Raw genomic sequence first — 17,580 nt, 5'->3', positions numbered from 1 at the left:
TCAATAGATATTCATCCAAGAAAAATTCAAAAAGTATCCGGTTTTGAAGTCCTCTAACAAATTCAAATGGAGTTGCTGGTTCAACATTATAATTTCTGTTGTAAATTCATTGTATCCGCTGTTTCGGAAAATCTTCTTTGTTAGTCGTGCATCGACATTAATTTTGTGTTCTGCTTTCTTATCTACATTGTTGGTAGTTCATGTGCTTCAAATAGTTTCTGGCATGACTTTCAATGTTCCTGCAACTCCTTATCTAAACTGTTAAGAGTATCTTTTACGCTTGTACTTGGATTTTCTGAATGGTGCACTGAACCAAGGTCAAAGTTCAATATTATGTCGTCTGCTCTAACAGTAGTGAAGGATTTATGTGTTATGTTCTTGTCAGCTTTCTGTCTAATGTAGCTCTGAAGTTCATTTATATCGGGAATGTTGTGTTTATGAGATTTCAAAACTTTGTCGTTGCTTCGAGTTCACTTTGTCAGCTTTATTTTAATAGCATCTTTCAAACGTTTTTTGCCTTAACCTCTTACATAAATCTTGGTTCAACTAATACACGTTAACATTGAAAGTAGAGGATCAAATTTCACCGGTATACCAAATGCTTTCTGGTGCTTTAGCTACATCAATACTGTACAGTACAGCTTATGTCATAACTTTAGCACGAATTGTATTTATATTCTTCTTTCATTAACATTTTTGTTCTTCGCTTCATCACTTCGTGTTAATGAGTATCCATGGTAGTCCGTATATCAATCTGTTCGTCTGAAGTTATATAATGAACATGGTTCTTGTCCGCTTTACTATTTAATGTAGCTTGAAGTTATTTATATCGGAGATGTTGTGTTTTATGAGATTTCAAAACTTTGTTCATTGCGTCAAGTTCATCTTTTGTCCGCTTTAATATTTAATGTAGCTTGAAGTTCATTTATATCGGAGTATTGTGTTTATGTTCTTATCTGCTTTTTCGGCTAATTTCTCTTCTATTCATTTATTTCAAGTTCATGCCCTACACCACCTCCCGAAGAAGTATTTTTTCTTCAGCTTCTTGAAGAACGTCCACTTCGCCATCTTTGGTGTCAATAAGGAGACTTTGAGTTAAACCTTCTCCTGTACCTAATGGATGTTTGTAAAACTTCTCTCTTCACCATGTTCGGCGCATGGTCGTCATCATATCTTGTGAACTCAGAGATGTTGTCATACATTAAGCATATCTGTCTCAAAAGTTCTTGCTATTTGACAACTGGAACGAAAGATATACAAACTTTCAATCATCTCTAAGTCAAGTCTGCTTTCTTAGTATTTCTTGAATGTTATGCAATGAGAAAGCAGGTACCTTGGAAAATATTCTCGAACAATATTCATTAGCTGTTGGGTTTTGGTGGTTCTTTTGGAGGTTTCTGTTGTTTCAGTTCTTCTGTAGGTTCTGTTGGAGTTTCTGCATCTCTATTGACTATTCAATGCTCTTGCTCTCAAAGACCTAAATGTTTGAAGGCACCGGGTTTTACAAGGACTTTATAATGCTTTAATAGTTCCTGGTAAGTTATTGTTAGCATTTAAGTAAGTTCCTTATGCTTCCATCATGTACGTCCATAGACATATGTAAAATCTATACTTTTCTTGTAGTCAGCAATAGACTGACTGTGATTTTTTAAAGATTTGTCAATACCTTTAACCAATCTTTCATGCATGTCTGAGACTGAGCAAGAATATCATTTTTGCTTCCTTTAGTGTTATTTTGTGCTTGTCGTAAAGTATCCAATCCCGTACGTGCATTGTTTGCTATACGTCTTACAGTATCTATTTGACTCCTTGTTTCTTGCATCCAACCAGATAAAGTTTTATAGTATCCGAACCATTTGAAATGAAGTTCAAAGCATTTTTAACGTCATTTAAAACTTCTTCCAAGTCGCATATCTTTCCGATTTGGTATGAAGAACTCCATATGAAGCAGCTGTTTAAACCAGTATTATATAAGGTCCATAATCCATGATTTTAGCAGTTTTTCCATCCTTTCCATCCTTTTCATCAAACCGTTTTCGCTTGAGGTCCTTGTAGTTCCTTGATATTCCTTGTATTCCTTGTATTCCTTGTGGTCCTTGAGGTCCGGTGTCACCCTTCTCTGTCTCTTCAGTCATCTTTATGTTCGTTATTAATATTCTAATTGGTCATAAGGTGTACATCATTACTGCTACCAGCAACGCCGAGGAATTTTGTTTTCATCATTAACTAAATTCTTTAGCCATTTAATGTTGTCGTCAAAATCGGAAAGCTCTTTAACAATTCAATGAGAACAATTTAATACTTTCACTAATGAGGCATCTACTGTACGAATTTATATATTGCACCGTTCCATCATTTATGATGAACCTTGTTGTTGTAATGATGGGTCATAAGTGTTAAAGTATCGAAATCAATGACTTTTTTTAGTTGTTTTCCATCGTCAATGACTAAATCATTGCCTTCAATGGTTAAGTTGAGTTTTCGTTTACATAGTTCATGCTATGTCTCTTTCTTGCTTCCTTTGTTTCATACGCATATGCCGCAATAGTCATATTTTAATTGAGAAATAAAATGTTGTTCTATTTGCAAAGTACAGACCCAACGAATACGGGACAGTAAAGCTCAAACAAACTAGGTTCAGAATGAGCGCTTGCTTTCAGAGTTGTTGACTTCAATACTATCGCAACTTTTGTTAACAGATGAAACAGATTTCTTGTGGAGTTTGAAATAGATGACAAAGAAGTGTTTTGTAACATTTCCTAACAGAGCCGAGTACAGAATAGATAAATTGCTGGAGTCATGAGTACTCTCATAAATGAAGAAACTATTGACAACATAGATGTCGAACTCTCTTCTGAGGAACATTGAGTTCAGTAGCAAGAAAGAGTTCAAGATCCAAGAATAGAGTCATAGAGTACAACTTCTTCTGGGAGCATACCATATGACATTTCCTTTGAAAAGTTGTTGACAAGACGATTGAGATGAATATCTGTTCATACGTTATTTATGGTATATTGTTTGTGTCGATTAGTCAAAAATAGCTAATGTCACAGGTTATTTCAGGAGTTAATAGTAAAGGTTCAGTAGAATATAAATCCTTCTGTTTGCAGTCAATTCTGGTTCTCCCAACGTTCCTGTCATGCACTTCATTTAGCGTATGGGTTCGCATTAGTCCATAATTGAAGACATGCATATTCAGACTCGTGTGATTCAAGGAGAGCCTGTAGACGTGAAAGGCCCAGTGCGATGCACTGTTGAATTGACTTTTTAGAATAATATTAAATGCAACAGCTTACAAGAGAACTCAGAGCCTAACAATATAACAGTATGAATGTTATGTATTAGGTCATGAACTTTGTTGTTTGGTTGATGAAAATGATTGGTAGCGTACAGGAAAAATTGACTTCACAGCGCGAGAGCAAAAGTATGTTATTAGTGTCATAGGAACAGACTAAAGGGTCAAAGGCGCGCCAAGCATATGTAGGAAAGTTTGACAGTATAAGATAGTTGATTGGAATAGGTTCGTCTGTTGAGAGTTTTGCGACAGATATTAACAAATTGCTAACTTGAATTTTTTGTGACTGACGGCGGGCAATGCGACCAAGATGGGCCTCAAAGGAGCCTTCCCTGATGCTTTAATTTACTAAAACACATTATTTTCAAGCAACGTGCTATAGTTAAGTAAAGATAGTTTTTGTAATCGTCTCTCGAATATTTATAGCTTAAACTCAACTCCTGTATTCCTACGGTGGTTTATCAATGTGCGGATGTTTACCATATTTTCATGAAATAGTCGGAGTTTTGACCACAGCATGTACGATCTTCAGGGTCGAGATAGTCCAATGACACAGTTGTTTCCCTGTATATTCGTGGAGAAATAACATTTCAAGGTTCCTCGATATTTGTATTAGAATGTGACTTATGGTCATCGTGCTTACCTTTATAAGATTTGTCAAAGCTTCTTAAAATCGTCTTTTGAAGTAAAATTTGGGTTTGGTAATAACTGAAAAGGTAAATGTCTACGTTATCTGAAGGATTTTGTTGAAGCATTTGGTGCTACAGGGTTTGTCCGTTGGCTTTCTTTCTTTGGAAAGAAATTTGGTCAAGTGGTGGAGTACTCTAACTTAACATTGCAATGTAGGCGTTAGCGTATTGGAAGCTGAAGTTATAAATTCACGGCGCCATGCCCAAGACCGAAGGTCGCCGACTTAAAGTTCTTGGCTTCTTTTTCACTTTCAAACACCTCTGAAACTATCAGTGTTCTTTATGACCATATTGCTTTTGTCCGTTCGTGAGTCAACATTTTGATGGTTGTTCAATTGGAACTTAACGGCAACCAGCTAAGAAAGTGGATTTTGCTTCTCATGTTCATAATAGAATAAAAACCTTTTTATATTGTATGAAATGAACAGATATAGCTCGACCAGAGGGGTTTTGAAATAGTAAAGTAAACGAATGAAAATATTGTTGAATTCACTGGAGACAGGAGCTGTGTATAAAGATGCTAGAGACTACTGTTTTAACAAAGAGCTAGAGGGAAGTACAAGAAAATTACAAGGAAACGAAGCAGGAATAATGAACAAAGGGTGGGAACCTAAATAAAAAAATTTTATGTCAATGATGCTCAGGAGGTTACAAACAATAAAGTCAAATGCAAGAGAGAGTTATAGAAGGTTTATGCTTCTCAAAGGTGAAAAGCCTTCATTTAAAGAACAGCTATTCTAACACATATCCTCAAAGCTAAAACGGATGGGGAAGGTGATGATATGAATGAAGCAAAAATATTAACAGAAATGCGACAGGATGCATGGAATTTTGTTTTAACCATCAGTCATTGAAGGTTAAACTTTAAAACAATGTTGGTCGTTCCATGGAATGTTTTTTGGCTTAATGGTATTAGTCCATGGATATGAAATCTGAGGTATGAGAGGAGAGATGAAGAGACTTTTATGCTTTCCCCCCTCTGAAAAAAAAAATTTTTTTTTTTTCTTCAAAAAGGTAATTGTTATAACATGACTGTTATTCCAAGATGAGTTTTCAATTGTCATAGCGTGAGAAACCTTGAAAGATAACGAAGTCCAGATTAATGAGTCAACGTTTTAGGTAGAGTCTTACAAGCAGTGGAAAACGCCATGTTTGCATAAGTATTGCTACAGTTAAGTGGTAATAGTCTGACTTTAGTTATGATCGTTAGCTAATGGGTCAGAGTCTGCTTTTGACACTAAACCTTTTACGGGAAGTCGTCACAAACCGAGCAGATTGTGTTTGAAGGATACTTTTTTGAAGGAGGTAATTTGAACTAACATTACATTATAAAAGTGGAACAAATGCAACATTTCATCCGGGAGATACATTCCAAATGGTATTTAATGACATAAGTTCTTTAGAATATGTTTATAGAGTTATGAGCATATATGATTTAATATATCCTATAGGAGCTGTTTATACGTCTATGAATCCAATAAATCCAAACACTTTATTTGGTGGTAGATGGTATGAAATAGTTGACAGTTTTCCATTCTACACTAATACTCAGTCAATGAAGATGGGAGGTTCAAAGAAAATAGGTATTGAAAACCTTCCTTCACATATGCATAGGTTCAGTGGAAGAACATCTGTGGAAGGAAACCATTCACATTCAATAACAAAAAGAGGTTATACAAATCTTGCAGCGGGTTCGGATAGACAGGGAATGCATAGATATGATATCACAACTGACCCCAAAGATGTTAGCACAGGTATTTTCTGTGGAACTGCAGGAAATCATACACATGTTGTAGCTGGTATTACAGACCCAGCAGGTAATGGAAAAGATTATATGCCTCCTTATATAACAATGCACGCTTGGATACGAGTTGGTTAAAATCTTTAACTTTACATAAATGAGCTTGAAAGAAGTATTCGAACAACATCCATGGAGGTCATTTAAGAAATTCAATGAAGCTGCAAAGAGTTGGGGATTTACTAACAGAGCTGAAGTGAAAAGGTTCTTTGACAAAAATGTTGTACATCAAACAAAAATAAACCCTTACGACTACTTTTTACCAATTTACTCCAACACTCCTGACGCATACCAATTTGACACTCTCATTCAAAGCAGAAAAGGAGGACATAAACCATTCCTCATCTTCATAAATGTTAACACTCGTAAAGCATATGCATATCCAATGAAAAATAAAGGAACTCGTGAAGTGTTAAGAGTTTTACAAAAGTTTGTAGCAGAACATAACCCAAGTACTTTAACATCAGACCAAGACAGTGCATACCTCAGCAATGAAATCACAGAATTTCTCATTAAGCATAACATAACTCACTACACTACTGAAGACCATAACCATAACATACTCGGCATCATAAACCGCTTCATAAGAACGCTCAGAGATTTAAATCAAGAGCGAGACTTTACCGAAGAAACAATGAAACATTTTCTCGAAGTATATAATTCCTCAACACATTCTACAACAGGACATACACCAAATTCAATGACACAACAACAAGAAGAAAAGTATATACAAAAGAAACGAAGCCAAACACAAAATATCAGAAATTCAACACAATTTACCCTCATTCCTGGTACAAAAGTTCGTGTAGTTCTTGACGACAAACCGTTGACAAAGAAACGTTTAAGGTTAAGTAGAAACTATTATATCGTAGACTCTACACAAGGTAATGGATATCTTATAAAAGCTGCTGACGACTCCATAGCATTTTACCCTCGACATAAGTTAGTTGAAAGTAGTAATGGCAAACTTGCTGAAACCATTGACGAAGCAAAGCGAGGAGTGGTTATTGAAATACTTGGCTACAACATAAACGATGACACTTATAAAGTAAGATATGAAGGAGGTGTTGAAGATGTTATACCATCTAAGAACTTGAGAGAGTCAAAGCCAACACATCTGGGACCATTAGAGCGGGAGTACTGGAAAGACAAAAATATGCCAGAAAGAATAAGAAAATTCTTCTAAACTTTTTCATTAGATGTAAATCAGACATGAATGAGAACAGTCATGATATCATTAATGGTACCATTTATTTACACCAAAAAATAATGTTTATGTTAGAATGTTAGATCTAACACGTTTTCTAACCACTTTTCTAACATGGTCTAAAACTCTCGAAAATCATGAATTTTTGACATTTCCTTATGAAAGAAAAATAACGCTAATTTTTTTCTAAGAAAAATTTTTATCTTGTATGTAAAGATATGATTTCAACAATCGGCACAACAACAATTCAAACTACAGCACCAAACTCGTTAGTCATGAATCCAACATCTATGTTAGTAGAGATGAAAAGCTTCATTCCTTCTTCATATACTTTCGAAACAAAAATCCAGAAGATAAAGCAAGAACTTTTAACAAGTAATTTAGACTGTAGTGCGAAAGATGAAACAAATGAACAGTATCTTTATGAAATGCAGGACATTATTGACCATTTACCCAAATTGCCTGAAATCCAACAACAAAAACTAACTATTCCTGAATTCGACGAAATTGAAGTCAAAACAACTGACTCAGTAGAAATAAAGAAGTTCATACGTAAAGTAAATTATGAATTCCTTGGTTTTCATTGCAACCATAAAGTTATGGACAAAGATTGCGACATGGTTTATAAGAATGTTTCTGACATATATAAATCTGAAGAATTTAAGACCTACGATAACTTTGTTTCATTAGTTGCTGAATGTGTTTGGGAAATAAGAGATAAAGATAGAAGAGGCAAAGTATGGAACGAACAACTAAGACCCGCTATGTTTGAGATGAAGAGAGCAATTGACGCCTTAGTTGTTTTAGCAGGTCAAATTTCAATGTATAACGCAAAAATGAACCCGCAATGTTCAAAATGTAAGGCAGCGATGAGGAAATATAACTACTCCGTCAAAGAGATAGAAAGAATGAGAAACGACTATGCAGATTTAAAGAAAGAAGTAGAAAAGCCAGCAGAAGATAAAATGGACATGTTAGCATTTCTGAACAAAAATTATCCAACTGCTGACGATTTCCTTCTATCTGACGTCAAGAAGAAATATAAAGAAACCTTCGGCATTGTTAAAACATTCGATGTACTAAAAGAAGAAATAGAAGCTACAAAACTGTTTAAAGTCATGAACCATCGCAACATATACCATGTAAAACGCTTGTAAATAGTTATGTTAGAAAAGAGGTTAGAAAACGTGTTAGATCTAACATGCTAACATAAACATTATTTTTGCTGAATTCAGCACAAAATTCTGAGTAAAATGACATATGGCACGTGTCAAACCGTTGAGTTTTCACAAATTTTAAAAATTGCTGCGGAAAGTTCGTCAAAAAAGTGAAGGTTCCCGACGGTTTCAAACCGCCATACTTTACATGAAGATAGTTTACAATGTCAACTAAATATCATGTACGATAGAAACGGTTATGTAAAGTTTACATTTTGTAAAGTTTTGTCCTGATTCAAGACAAGTCTTGTATTTTTTCAGAACAAGTCTTGTATTTTTTCAGAACAAGTCTTGTATTTTTTCAAGACAAATCTTGTCCTGATTCAGAACAAGTCTTGCACTTTTTAGTCAGTTTTTCTTGTAAAGTTCTCAAATTTGAGAACAATTGTCCTGATTCAAGACAAGTCTTGTATTTTTTTCAGAACAAGTCTTGTATTTTTTCAGAACAAGTCTTGTATTTTTTCAAGACAAATCTTGTCCTGATTCAGAACAAGTCTTGCACTTTTTCAGGAAATCCTATCGTCTAACTTTACAAATGTCACTTTTTCAACATGATTGCATTTTGGTCGGGAAACAACTTTCTCTCAATTTTGTCACTTTTTTCTATCGTCGTGTTTTGTCACTTTTCCCTCAGGGTGTGTGTCAGAAAATATCCAAAATCTTTATAGCCTCGTATCTCCTTCAATTCTTGACGGCTTGACATGTATGACACACCATTCAATTCAGAATTATGTGCTGAATCTTATGACCTTCATTTGTTCGTGACTTCTTTTCACATATGTAACCCTGAATTTTTAACATTTCTTTAACACAGAAAAATAAAGTTAGTTTTATTTTTATTTATTTTTTTATTTTGTATGTAAGGACAGATATGTCAACAACAGAGAACACAACAACTGCTATCGTTCATGAAGCCATAAATGAAGAATACGAGTGGGTTCAGTTTAACAAACAACTCCGTCTCATTCGTTCGGTCAAAGACGATATGTACCAAATGCAAAGTATTTTGACAGCATGTTTTGCTCCAGACACTAAACACGCAGACGACTGGTTCAAAAACCAAAGCACACAAGAACTTTTGAGTGAAATTTCTCTAGACCGACTTTTTTCGGTCTTGCATAAAACACATGAAAATCGTAAAAATTTGCCAATAAATTTAAGAGGTTATTATGTTCATAGACTTTTAGTAAATGCAGTTGCAATGTGGGCTTCTCCTCGTTATGCATGGCATGTTTACAGACTTCTTGACGAAATTCATAGACAAGAACGTGGAGAGATGGAAAAGAAACTTCAAGCAAAAGATGAAGTCATTGAATCCAAAGACAAAAGCATACAGAAAAGAATACCACGTTCAGTACCAAAAGGAAAGGAAAAGAGTTATAAGTATATGATATATACTGAAGAGTTGGAGAAAGAAGAAGATAAAGATATGGTTATGTTGCATTTAGTCAGAAGAAACAACAAAAGCTTTTATGACCTTGCTAAGATTTACAAATCTGACAGAAACTGGTTCTATCGTGAAAACTTACCGATTTCAATGACACCGAATGAGCAAATAAAGGAAATTGTCAAAAATACTCTTCCTCAAACACACTATGACATCAAAGGTTGCACAATACTTACATTCAAAGAAGACTTAACATTACTGAAGGAAAAAATAACAGAATATTTCGATAACTTCAAAGAGGAAGAATAAAAAAATCTAAGCTAATTTTATTTTTTTATAAAATTTTATCTCATATGAAAGAACATGAATTTAGAATATTCGGAACTCATGACAGAAGAAGAGAACGAACAACATGTAAAAGATTATGCAAAATTTCTGAAGACATACAAAGCATTTAAACAATATCTAAATGCTTCTAAAGATTATGCAAAATTTCTGAAGGTATATAAAGCTTATGAAAAAGCGTATGAAAAGTTTATACATTGGGGAATTGTTGTAAAATATCGATATGAAGACTAACCAAAAATATATTTTTGCTTAAATGACGTCAGGGTCAATTTCTTCAACCATTTCACTTCCTTCGTCAATGTCAATAGAAGCTTCTTCAACCTTTGGTAAGAACTTTTGTATAACATCTTTGTTCGTTATTGTTTTCAGAGATGAAGAATAATATTTCACATTTGTTTCACCCTTCTTATATTCTTTCTGTTCGGAAAGATTCATAGCAATACTGAAGAAGTCAATGTTGGAGTTCTTTATAATAGTATAATGAGTATCTTTGACATTCACGAAGAAACCTTTTGTTTCAAAACTACTGCTAACTCTTGTGAAGTATAACGTTTGCGGTCAATGACAATAGCTAATGGTCTGACATACTGACCAAACTTAGATTCTTTCACAAACTTCTTGTTAAAGATAACATTGACGTTTGAAGCATTATTGAACTCATTCTTGATGACAGTAGCGAGAGCATTGTATGAAAAGAACTTGCAATCTTGCATGTGTTTCATTAAAATAAAAATATTAAATTATTTTGAAAAATAACTTAAAAAAATCTAATCTAATTTTTTCAAAAAATATTTTTTATCCGATAGAAAAGATGACAGAAAAATTAACTTTTTACATAGCGCCAGACCCTTCTTGCCCACATCTTTTTAAGCCACAATATATAGTCATAGAACTAAATAGAGAAAGCGAAATTCTACAAATAGAAGAAAGCGAAATTCTACAAACAGAAGAAACATATAGAGACCTAGATAACGAAACTGGATATGCACTATTCTGGTTAGATTGTCCTTATGAAATGTATGAAAAAAAGGCTTTATATGAAGAATATAGAAAATATTGTCATGAAAACAATATAAGACCAAGCTCTAGAGAAAAATTCTATGCTGGTATAAAACATCTTTTCGAAGTTCGGAATGGCAAATATAGAAAGAAATAATTTTTCTAAGTTTATTTTTTCAAAAAATATTTTTTTTATTTCCTACTAAAGATGTATCGGAAGTTGTCTAAGTTAGAACACTCGGAAATAAAACAACTTCTTACAGAAGCTAATATAGATGTTGCAAAGCATTACACAACAAACAAAAAGGCACTCGCTGACATCCTCAATGACTATAATGGTGAAATAACTTATGATAGAATTCATGAGTTCATAAAGCCGCAACGCGGCGAGGACGAAGTCCATGCAAGAGCATTTCCTTTAAATGACGTTGCTATTGACTTATATCATAGACGTTCAATACCTCATGAAGTAAGAAGAGAAATGTTTGACATAACAAATGCAAACGTTGGTCATACTCGTAAAGCTCTTTCACATGACGTTCGTCAAGAGATGTTTGACATAACAAATGCAAACGTTGGTGAAACAAGAAGAGCTGTACCACATGAAGTAAGAAGAGAAATGTTTGACATAACAAATGCAAACGTTGGTGAAACACGAAAGAGAGATGACACACTGAAACAACAGAGAAGAGAGATGTTTAAAAGTGCTATAGAACAAGTTCGCAAAGCTAATAATGTCATTCGTTCCATTGACGACAAACCAAAAGAAGGTGAGAGATGGTTAAAGAAAGATGAAGAAAATAGGAAGAGGAATGTGAAGTCAGGCAATAGACTCATTGACTTTAACATCGAAGCTTTAGATGAACCAAACAGAGACTACTTACACAAACATTTCGGTAAGGTTTTCATGAGACTCTTAGAGAAAATTAAAATAAACTCCCAACAGAGATGGATGGTATGTTATAAACTTGGTGGAAAGTATGAATGTTCTACGTTAAACCTCAATAATATTGGAACATTACTACATCAGCTCTTGAAGGAGAACTTTATATCAGAGATAGAAGCAAATGCTGCAGGTATTGTTGAAATGCACTATGACTTCTTCTTGACAAACATAAAGAATCTTACCGAAATAAAGATGTATGATTTAACAGAATATGAAGGCTTAACGATGTCAGATGTAAAGAAAGGCAAACCAAAAAAGAGACCATATAGAGATGAAAGCACACTGACAAATGACCAGAAAGCCATTTTGGAAGCTCTTAAGCAAACAGGAAACCCAGCACTTATAGAAAGCTTTTGGAAAGATAATGGTGAAAAGAAGTTTTATAAGAAGAGAAGCGGGCAGTTCTGGAAGTATCTTTGCACATTACCTATAAATCTTGAACGCTACCAAATCTTCAATGAACTGAACAAAAGAACTGCAACACTTATGACAGAAGATAACTGCTTCGTTTATGCTTGCATTCAGGCTGGAGTAAATGAAGAAACTATTGACCACATGAGAGAAGTCATTCGTGTTAGAGACTTTCCTCAAAGTAAAGTACAAGAAATTTCTGACGCAACAGGTATAGCATTTAATGTTACCATTGGTTACTTCAATGACTCAAGACATAATGAAATAAAGAGATACATACCAAAAGAATGTGAAACTGTTCGAACTATTGACTTACTTCTTGTTGAAGACCACTACATGCTAAATGAAAGACTTCCAATGACAACATATTTCATTCGAAACTATATAGAAATCTTGAAGGAGTGTGGTGGAATGAACATTGAAAAACAGATGAAAATATATACAAAGAGAGAAGATAAATATGTAGTTCGCATGGATAGAACTACACCGCTATGGGATGTTATGAAAACATTGTGGGAGTGCAAATATTTTGAACCTATTTCTTATGGAGAACTTTTCACATATACGACTGACTTATATAAACAGAACCTTGCACCATTTAAAGATTTGACATATGCTCCAAAGTATTGTGTACAACTGAAGAAGAAAGCAGAGTCAAAAGAAGTAAATAAAGCTAAATGTAAGTTCATACCTGAGCACGTTTTCTTTGCTGACTTTGAGTGTAGTACGGATGGCTTTCATAAAGCTTTTAACATCTGTTATGACAGTGAAGATGGTTCAGTTAGTGAAAGTATTTGGGGTCAAAACTGTGCAACAGAATTTTTGGAAAGACTTCCTGACAAGAGTTTAATATATTTCCATAACCTCAGTTATGACATAAACTTCATCTTAAGACACATGACAGAAGTGAAAGGAACTCCCATCATTAAAGGTTCACGAACAATGCAAATAACTGGTTTATATAAAGGAAGGGCAATTATTATAAAAGACTCTTACAGTGTTATAAATAAGAAGCTTAAACTATTTCCTGCTATGTTTAACTTACAAACAGGACCGAAAGAAGTATTTCCATATAACTACTACAGCAGTGTTTTGTTAGCAAATGACAACAGAACTTGGTGTCATTTCTGAAGCATGTAAGTTTATCCATGATGCAGATACATTTATGAAGAACATAGATTCCATCAAAGGTTGCAGAATAGATGAAAACCACTTCGACTTAGAAAAATATAGCACGTTTTACTGCAAACAAGATGTAAGAATTTTAAGAGAAGGTTTTGTAAAGTTCCGCAATGACTTATTGAAAGAGTTTGATTTAAACGTTTATGACTACGTTAGTATTTGTTCTATTGCTAACAAATTGTTTGAGAACAGAGTATACTTCCCGAATGGAAATCTTTATGACCTCTCAAATAAACCAAGAGAATTTATTTCGAGATGCATTCAAGGTGGAAGATGTATGTTGTCAGATAACATGAAACAAAAGAGCAAAAAGAAACTCATTGCTGACTTCGACACTGTTTCATTATATCCTTCAGCTATAGCAAGACTTTATACTTTAGAAGGTATTCCAAAAGTATTGAAGGAAGAAATGTTAAGCACAGAGTATCTCATGAGACATTTATTCGATGACGACCAAAAGGAACCCATTGGTGAAAAGTTTATGTCTGGCTTCTTTGTTCTCATTAAGATAACAGAGATTGGTATACCCAGACACTTTCATTTAATAGTTTGCGACCCTGAACTAAATCCAGAACTTAACGTTCCAAGAAGTTCAAACACTTGCTGTCTCATGTATGTTGACCATATAACATTACAAGACCTCATAAAATATCAAGGTGTCAAATGTGAAGTGTTGCAAGGATACTATTACGATGGAAACAGAGATATGAGAATAAGAGATGAAGTAAAGAAGTTGTTTGAGTTAAGGTTAAAGTATAAGAAAGAAGAAAACCCCTTACAAGAAATTATAAAACTCATTCTGAACAGCATTTATGGCAAAACTATTCTATCTCCTATTGAGTCAAAAATAACCATAGTAGATGACAAAGATGCTATAAGATATGCTATAAGAAATTACAACCATATAGTGAAGTTCGAAGGTTTGGATGGTTCAGATAAAACTATTTTCAAGCTAACGAAAAGCATTTGCAGACACTTTAACTTCTGTCCACTTGGTGTTAATATTCTGTCTATGTCAAAACGTATTATGAATGAAGTATTCTGTACTGCAGAGGACATGGGACTTCAAATCTTTTACCAGGATACCGACAGTATGCACTTATATAATGAAGACATCCCAAAGCTTGCAGCAGAGTTTAAGAAGAGATATGGTCGCGAACTTATAGGAAAGAACCTTGGTCAATTTCATAGCGACTTTGCAGAAATAACACCTGGAAAACAAAGTTTAGCTTATAAAAGTATTTTCTGTGGAAAGAAGACCTACATAGACTTACTCACTAACGATTTAAATGAAGTTGCATTTCACTGCAGAATGAAAGGCGTGAAGCAAGATGTTATTGCTTTAACCGCTAATGAAATGTTTCCTGAAGCTATACAATGCTATTACAATGAAGATAAGAACATTCACATACCTGTTGGAACATATGACAAAGACTCTGAGTTCAGTTTAATGAAACTTTACAAAGCACTTCATGATGGTCAAGAGATTGCATTCGACTTATGTAAGTCATGTCAACCTTGCTTTGCTGAAAAGTTCAACTTTTCAATAACGACTAAAACAAGCTTTATTCGTAAGTTGAAGTTCTGAGGTCATTTATTTTTGTCAGCAATGAGGTCATTCGTGATAAAAATAAAGCTAGCGTAGATTTTACAATACTGCGATGGTAGAGTTTAAGAGTTGTGCTTCAATGTAGAGACAGTCCTTCCCATCTGGAGGCAAGAACACTGGACATTTATGGTCATGAGTGGAGTACATGTCTATCCAAAACTCACGATTGAAGCCAGTTAATTTATAGTATTTAGGGTTAGGAAGTGGTGAAGTTCTTGTATGACCAATGAACTCATTTTCAACGCCTTTGGCTATATTAGAGTAAAGTATTGCTTGCTTTCTATCCCAAATGCCAGGTGTTACAATCTTTGAAAATTCATTTTTCCTCGGAAGCATTGCATCATAATTGAAAACATTCTTAAAATCATCACTTGGTTCGGAGATTTGAAATCTTATACGTAATGGATTTTCTTTCTTTTTAGCGACTTCATTGAATGGTGAGAATACAATGAATTGACAGTCATGAGTTCCATCTTCATTTTCATTAAATTCATAATGAAAGTCTATAAGTTGTGGCTGACTACCTTCTTCTTTCAGTTGTGCAAGAAACTCACGTAAAGGCTGTAAAGTTTGTACTTCAATGTTGAACTTTTTCTCGAACATCTCATTAAATGAAATCATACATTGTTGCAATGTTGTATCGTCTTTAAAGTATTTGTATATGTGAATGTTTTGGGCGCTTAAAGACTGTTCGTCATTTTCTATCTCGACTTGAAGTATAAAGTCAACCTTTCTGAAAGCACGTGTTATATACATAGATGTTATGCCAATGTACTTCTCTTCATTTATGTTCACAATCCAGTCTGTTGGAAACTTAAACGTTACTCTGTTCCCCTTTATTTTGACGTCAGGGTTTTCACTACTGAACGCAACAGTTAAAGGTATTTGTCTATACATTTAATTCGGATAAAAATAAACCATTTACTCTTTCTTTGCTTCAGCTTCTTTAGCTTTTGCTTCTTCTCTAGCTTTTTTCGCCAGCAAACGTGGGTTCTTCTGTCTTCCAGCAGCTAATGCAGCTAGTTGTTTTTCACTAAGTTTTCTCTTTGGTCTCTCTGGCTTTTGTTCTTGTTTTTGTTCCTTCAGTTCGGATAAAATTTGCTCGCGAATTTCTTTCTTCAATGCTTCAACATCTATGACACCTTGGGTCTTGTCCGTAGGGCTTGTCTGAGTCATTTGACTGCAGATAAAAAACTAAATTAAAACTTTAACCGATGTAAAATGAGCTTGTCAAAATCAGAGCGAGAGTCTATTATATTAAATGACGCAAGAGGAATACAACATCCTTTCTATTACGTAAGTCAGAGTAAAGATGGTAAAATATACGTAAGAAAAAGAAAGGTTCCATTAGCGAATGCAGAGAGCGACAACATTAAGGTGCATGGCAAGGGTGAAGTCCACGAAGCCCATATAAAACCTTCTGTTCAAACTGAAAAGTCAATAGAACAGAAGAAAAGAAGCCAGATGTACTTTCAATAACGAACCAAGAGCTTATTGCAAAGTTCGTGAATTTCATTGAAAAACAAACCGAGTCAAAGAACCCTGACCCGCCAGTGAAAGAAGTTGAGACAAAAGAGAATGTACAGTTCATTGAAAATGTCAAGAAACAACTTCCACCACGAATACCAAGAAGAAGAGTGAGAATAATGAAGTAAATAGATATTTTTATCTGAAGTAAATACATGCAGAACGAACAGCTAAACGAATTTACTCCAGCAGAGCATATTCATCAGATTCGCTCATATTTCGATATCATAGACAATGCAGTTCAAATTGGTGACACTAATAGAAAATATTCTGACGCAAAGATTCCATCACAACCTGGAACTGCTAAAGATAACACATGGGTAACATTCAATCTCTCACCTCCTGGTGAAAATATGTTGGACCTTTACAATACATTCATTACGTATAAAATGGAAGGTCAATTTATTGCAGATAAAGAAATTGGTTCAGGTTCCAATAAAACAAACCCACCAGGATTTTGGATTGGTTTCGATGACGCTTTCTATGCAGTTGCTGGATATCAAATCCTTGCAAATGGTCGTATCGTATATTCTCAAGACAACGCAAGAGAAGAAGCATATATAACTTCAAACTCACAAACTACCGAACAAATAAAGAAAGTAGATGTTTTCTCAAAGACTCGACATGAAGATGTATGGAGTCATTCGGGAACATGCAGAACAGGACAAATTGTTAGTGGTCCAATTACAGCAGGAAAATCATTTGATTTTAAGCTTCGTTTAAGAATTCCTGTTAGAAGATTCCTTCCATTAGAAGCTATTCGATTTATTCCAGCTTTTGCAGGAAACATTCAGCTTAAAGTAAAGTTCAGTAGCGACGCCTTACAATGCACATCTATATCTGTAAATGATATCATTGCTTTCAATCCAACTCTTAAAGTTGCATTTGCTTCAGATTCAAATCCACCGACAAATAAATTTGTTCCATGGAATGAACCATTCACTATGATAACGAAGGCAATAGAA

The 17,580-nt window shown here is 34.4% G+C and overlaps 7 protein-coding genes and 1 pseudogene across 8 annotated transcripts, besides 1 other annotated feature; 6 read left to right on the top strand and 2 right to left on the bottom strand.

Annotated features, from left to right (window-relative positions):
- Positions 1 to 775: 775 nt before the first annotated feature.
- Positions 776 to 17,580: part of a mobile genetic element that runs on past the window's edge.
- On the top strand, positions 5,883 to 6,968 carry TVAGG3_0977080 (integrase core domain containing protein family; the record flags this gene model as incomplete). Its single annotated transcript, XM_051253881.1, has 1 exon — positions 5,883 to 6,968. One exon carries the CDS (start codon positions 5,883 to 5,885, stop codon positions 6,966 to 6,968), a length of 1,086 nt encoding a protein of 361 aa, XP_051079455.1.
- Positions 7,208 to 8,146, top strand: TVAGG3_0977070 (organellar and viral DNA polymerase type B; the record flags this gene model as incomplete). Its single annotated transcript, XM_051253880.1, has 1 exon — positions 7,208 to 8,146. The coding sequence occupies one exon, from the start codon at positions 7,208 to 7,210 to the stop codon at positions 8,144 to 8,146; it is 939 nt and encodes a 312-aa protein (XP_051079454.1).
- TVAGG3_0977060 (KilA, N-terminal/APSES-type HTH, DNA-binding family) lies at positions 9,078 to 9,902 on the top strand (the record flags this gene model as incomplete). Its single annotated transcript, XM_051253879.1, has 1 exon — positions 9,078 to 9,902. One exon carries the CDS (start codon positions 9,078 to 9,080, stop codon positions 9,900 to 9,902), a length of 825 nt encoding a protein of 274 aa, XP_051079453.1.
- TVAGG3_0977050 (organellar and viral DNA polymerase type B) lies at positions 11,149 to 12,311 on the top strand (the record flags this gene model as incomplete). The annotated part of the gene is made up of 1 exon (XM_051253878.1): positions 11,149 to 12,311. A coding segment is annotated over one exon (1,163 nt), but the record flags the coding sequence as incomplete, so codon positions are not given.
- TVAGG3_0977040 (organellar and viral DNA polymerase type B) lies at positions 13,961 to 14,924 on the top strand (the record flags this gene model as incomplete). The annotated part of the gene is made up of 1 exon (XM_051253877.1): positions 13,961 to 14,924. A coding segment is annotated over one exon (964 nt), but the record flags the coding sequence as incomplete, so codon positions are not given.
- Positions 15,128 to 15,696, bottom strand: TVAGG3_0977030 (annotated as a pseudogene). The gene has a single exon. A coding segment is annotated over exon 1 (569 nt).
- Positions 16,010 to 16,264, bottom strand: TVAGG3_0977020 (uncharacterized protein; the record flags this gene model as incomplete). Its single annotated transcript, XM_051253876.1, has 1 exon — positions 16,010 to 16,264. One exon carries the CDS (start codon positions 16,262 to 16,264, stop codon positions 16,010 to 16,012), a length of 255 nt encoding a protein of 84 aa, XP_051079450.1.
- On the top strand, positions 17,005 to 17,534 carry TVAGG3_0977010 (uncharacterized protein; the record flags this gene model as incomplete). The annotated part of the gene is made up of 1 exon (XM_051253875.1): positions 17,005 to 17,534. A coding segment is annotated over one exon (530 nt), but the record flags the coding sequence as incomplete, so codon positions are not given.

This window comes from Trichomonas vaginalis, chromosome I, assembly GCF_026262505.1.
Source record: "Trichomonas vaginalis G3 chromosome I, whole genome shotgun sequence".
NCBI lineage: Eukaryota > Parabasalia > Trichomonadida > Trichomonadidae > Trichomonas > Trichomonas vaginalis.
The sequence above is the reverse complement of the archived record's forward strand: the minus strand, read 5'-3'. Positions and strand labels throughout refer to the sequence as shown.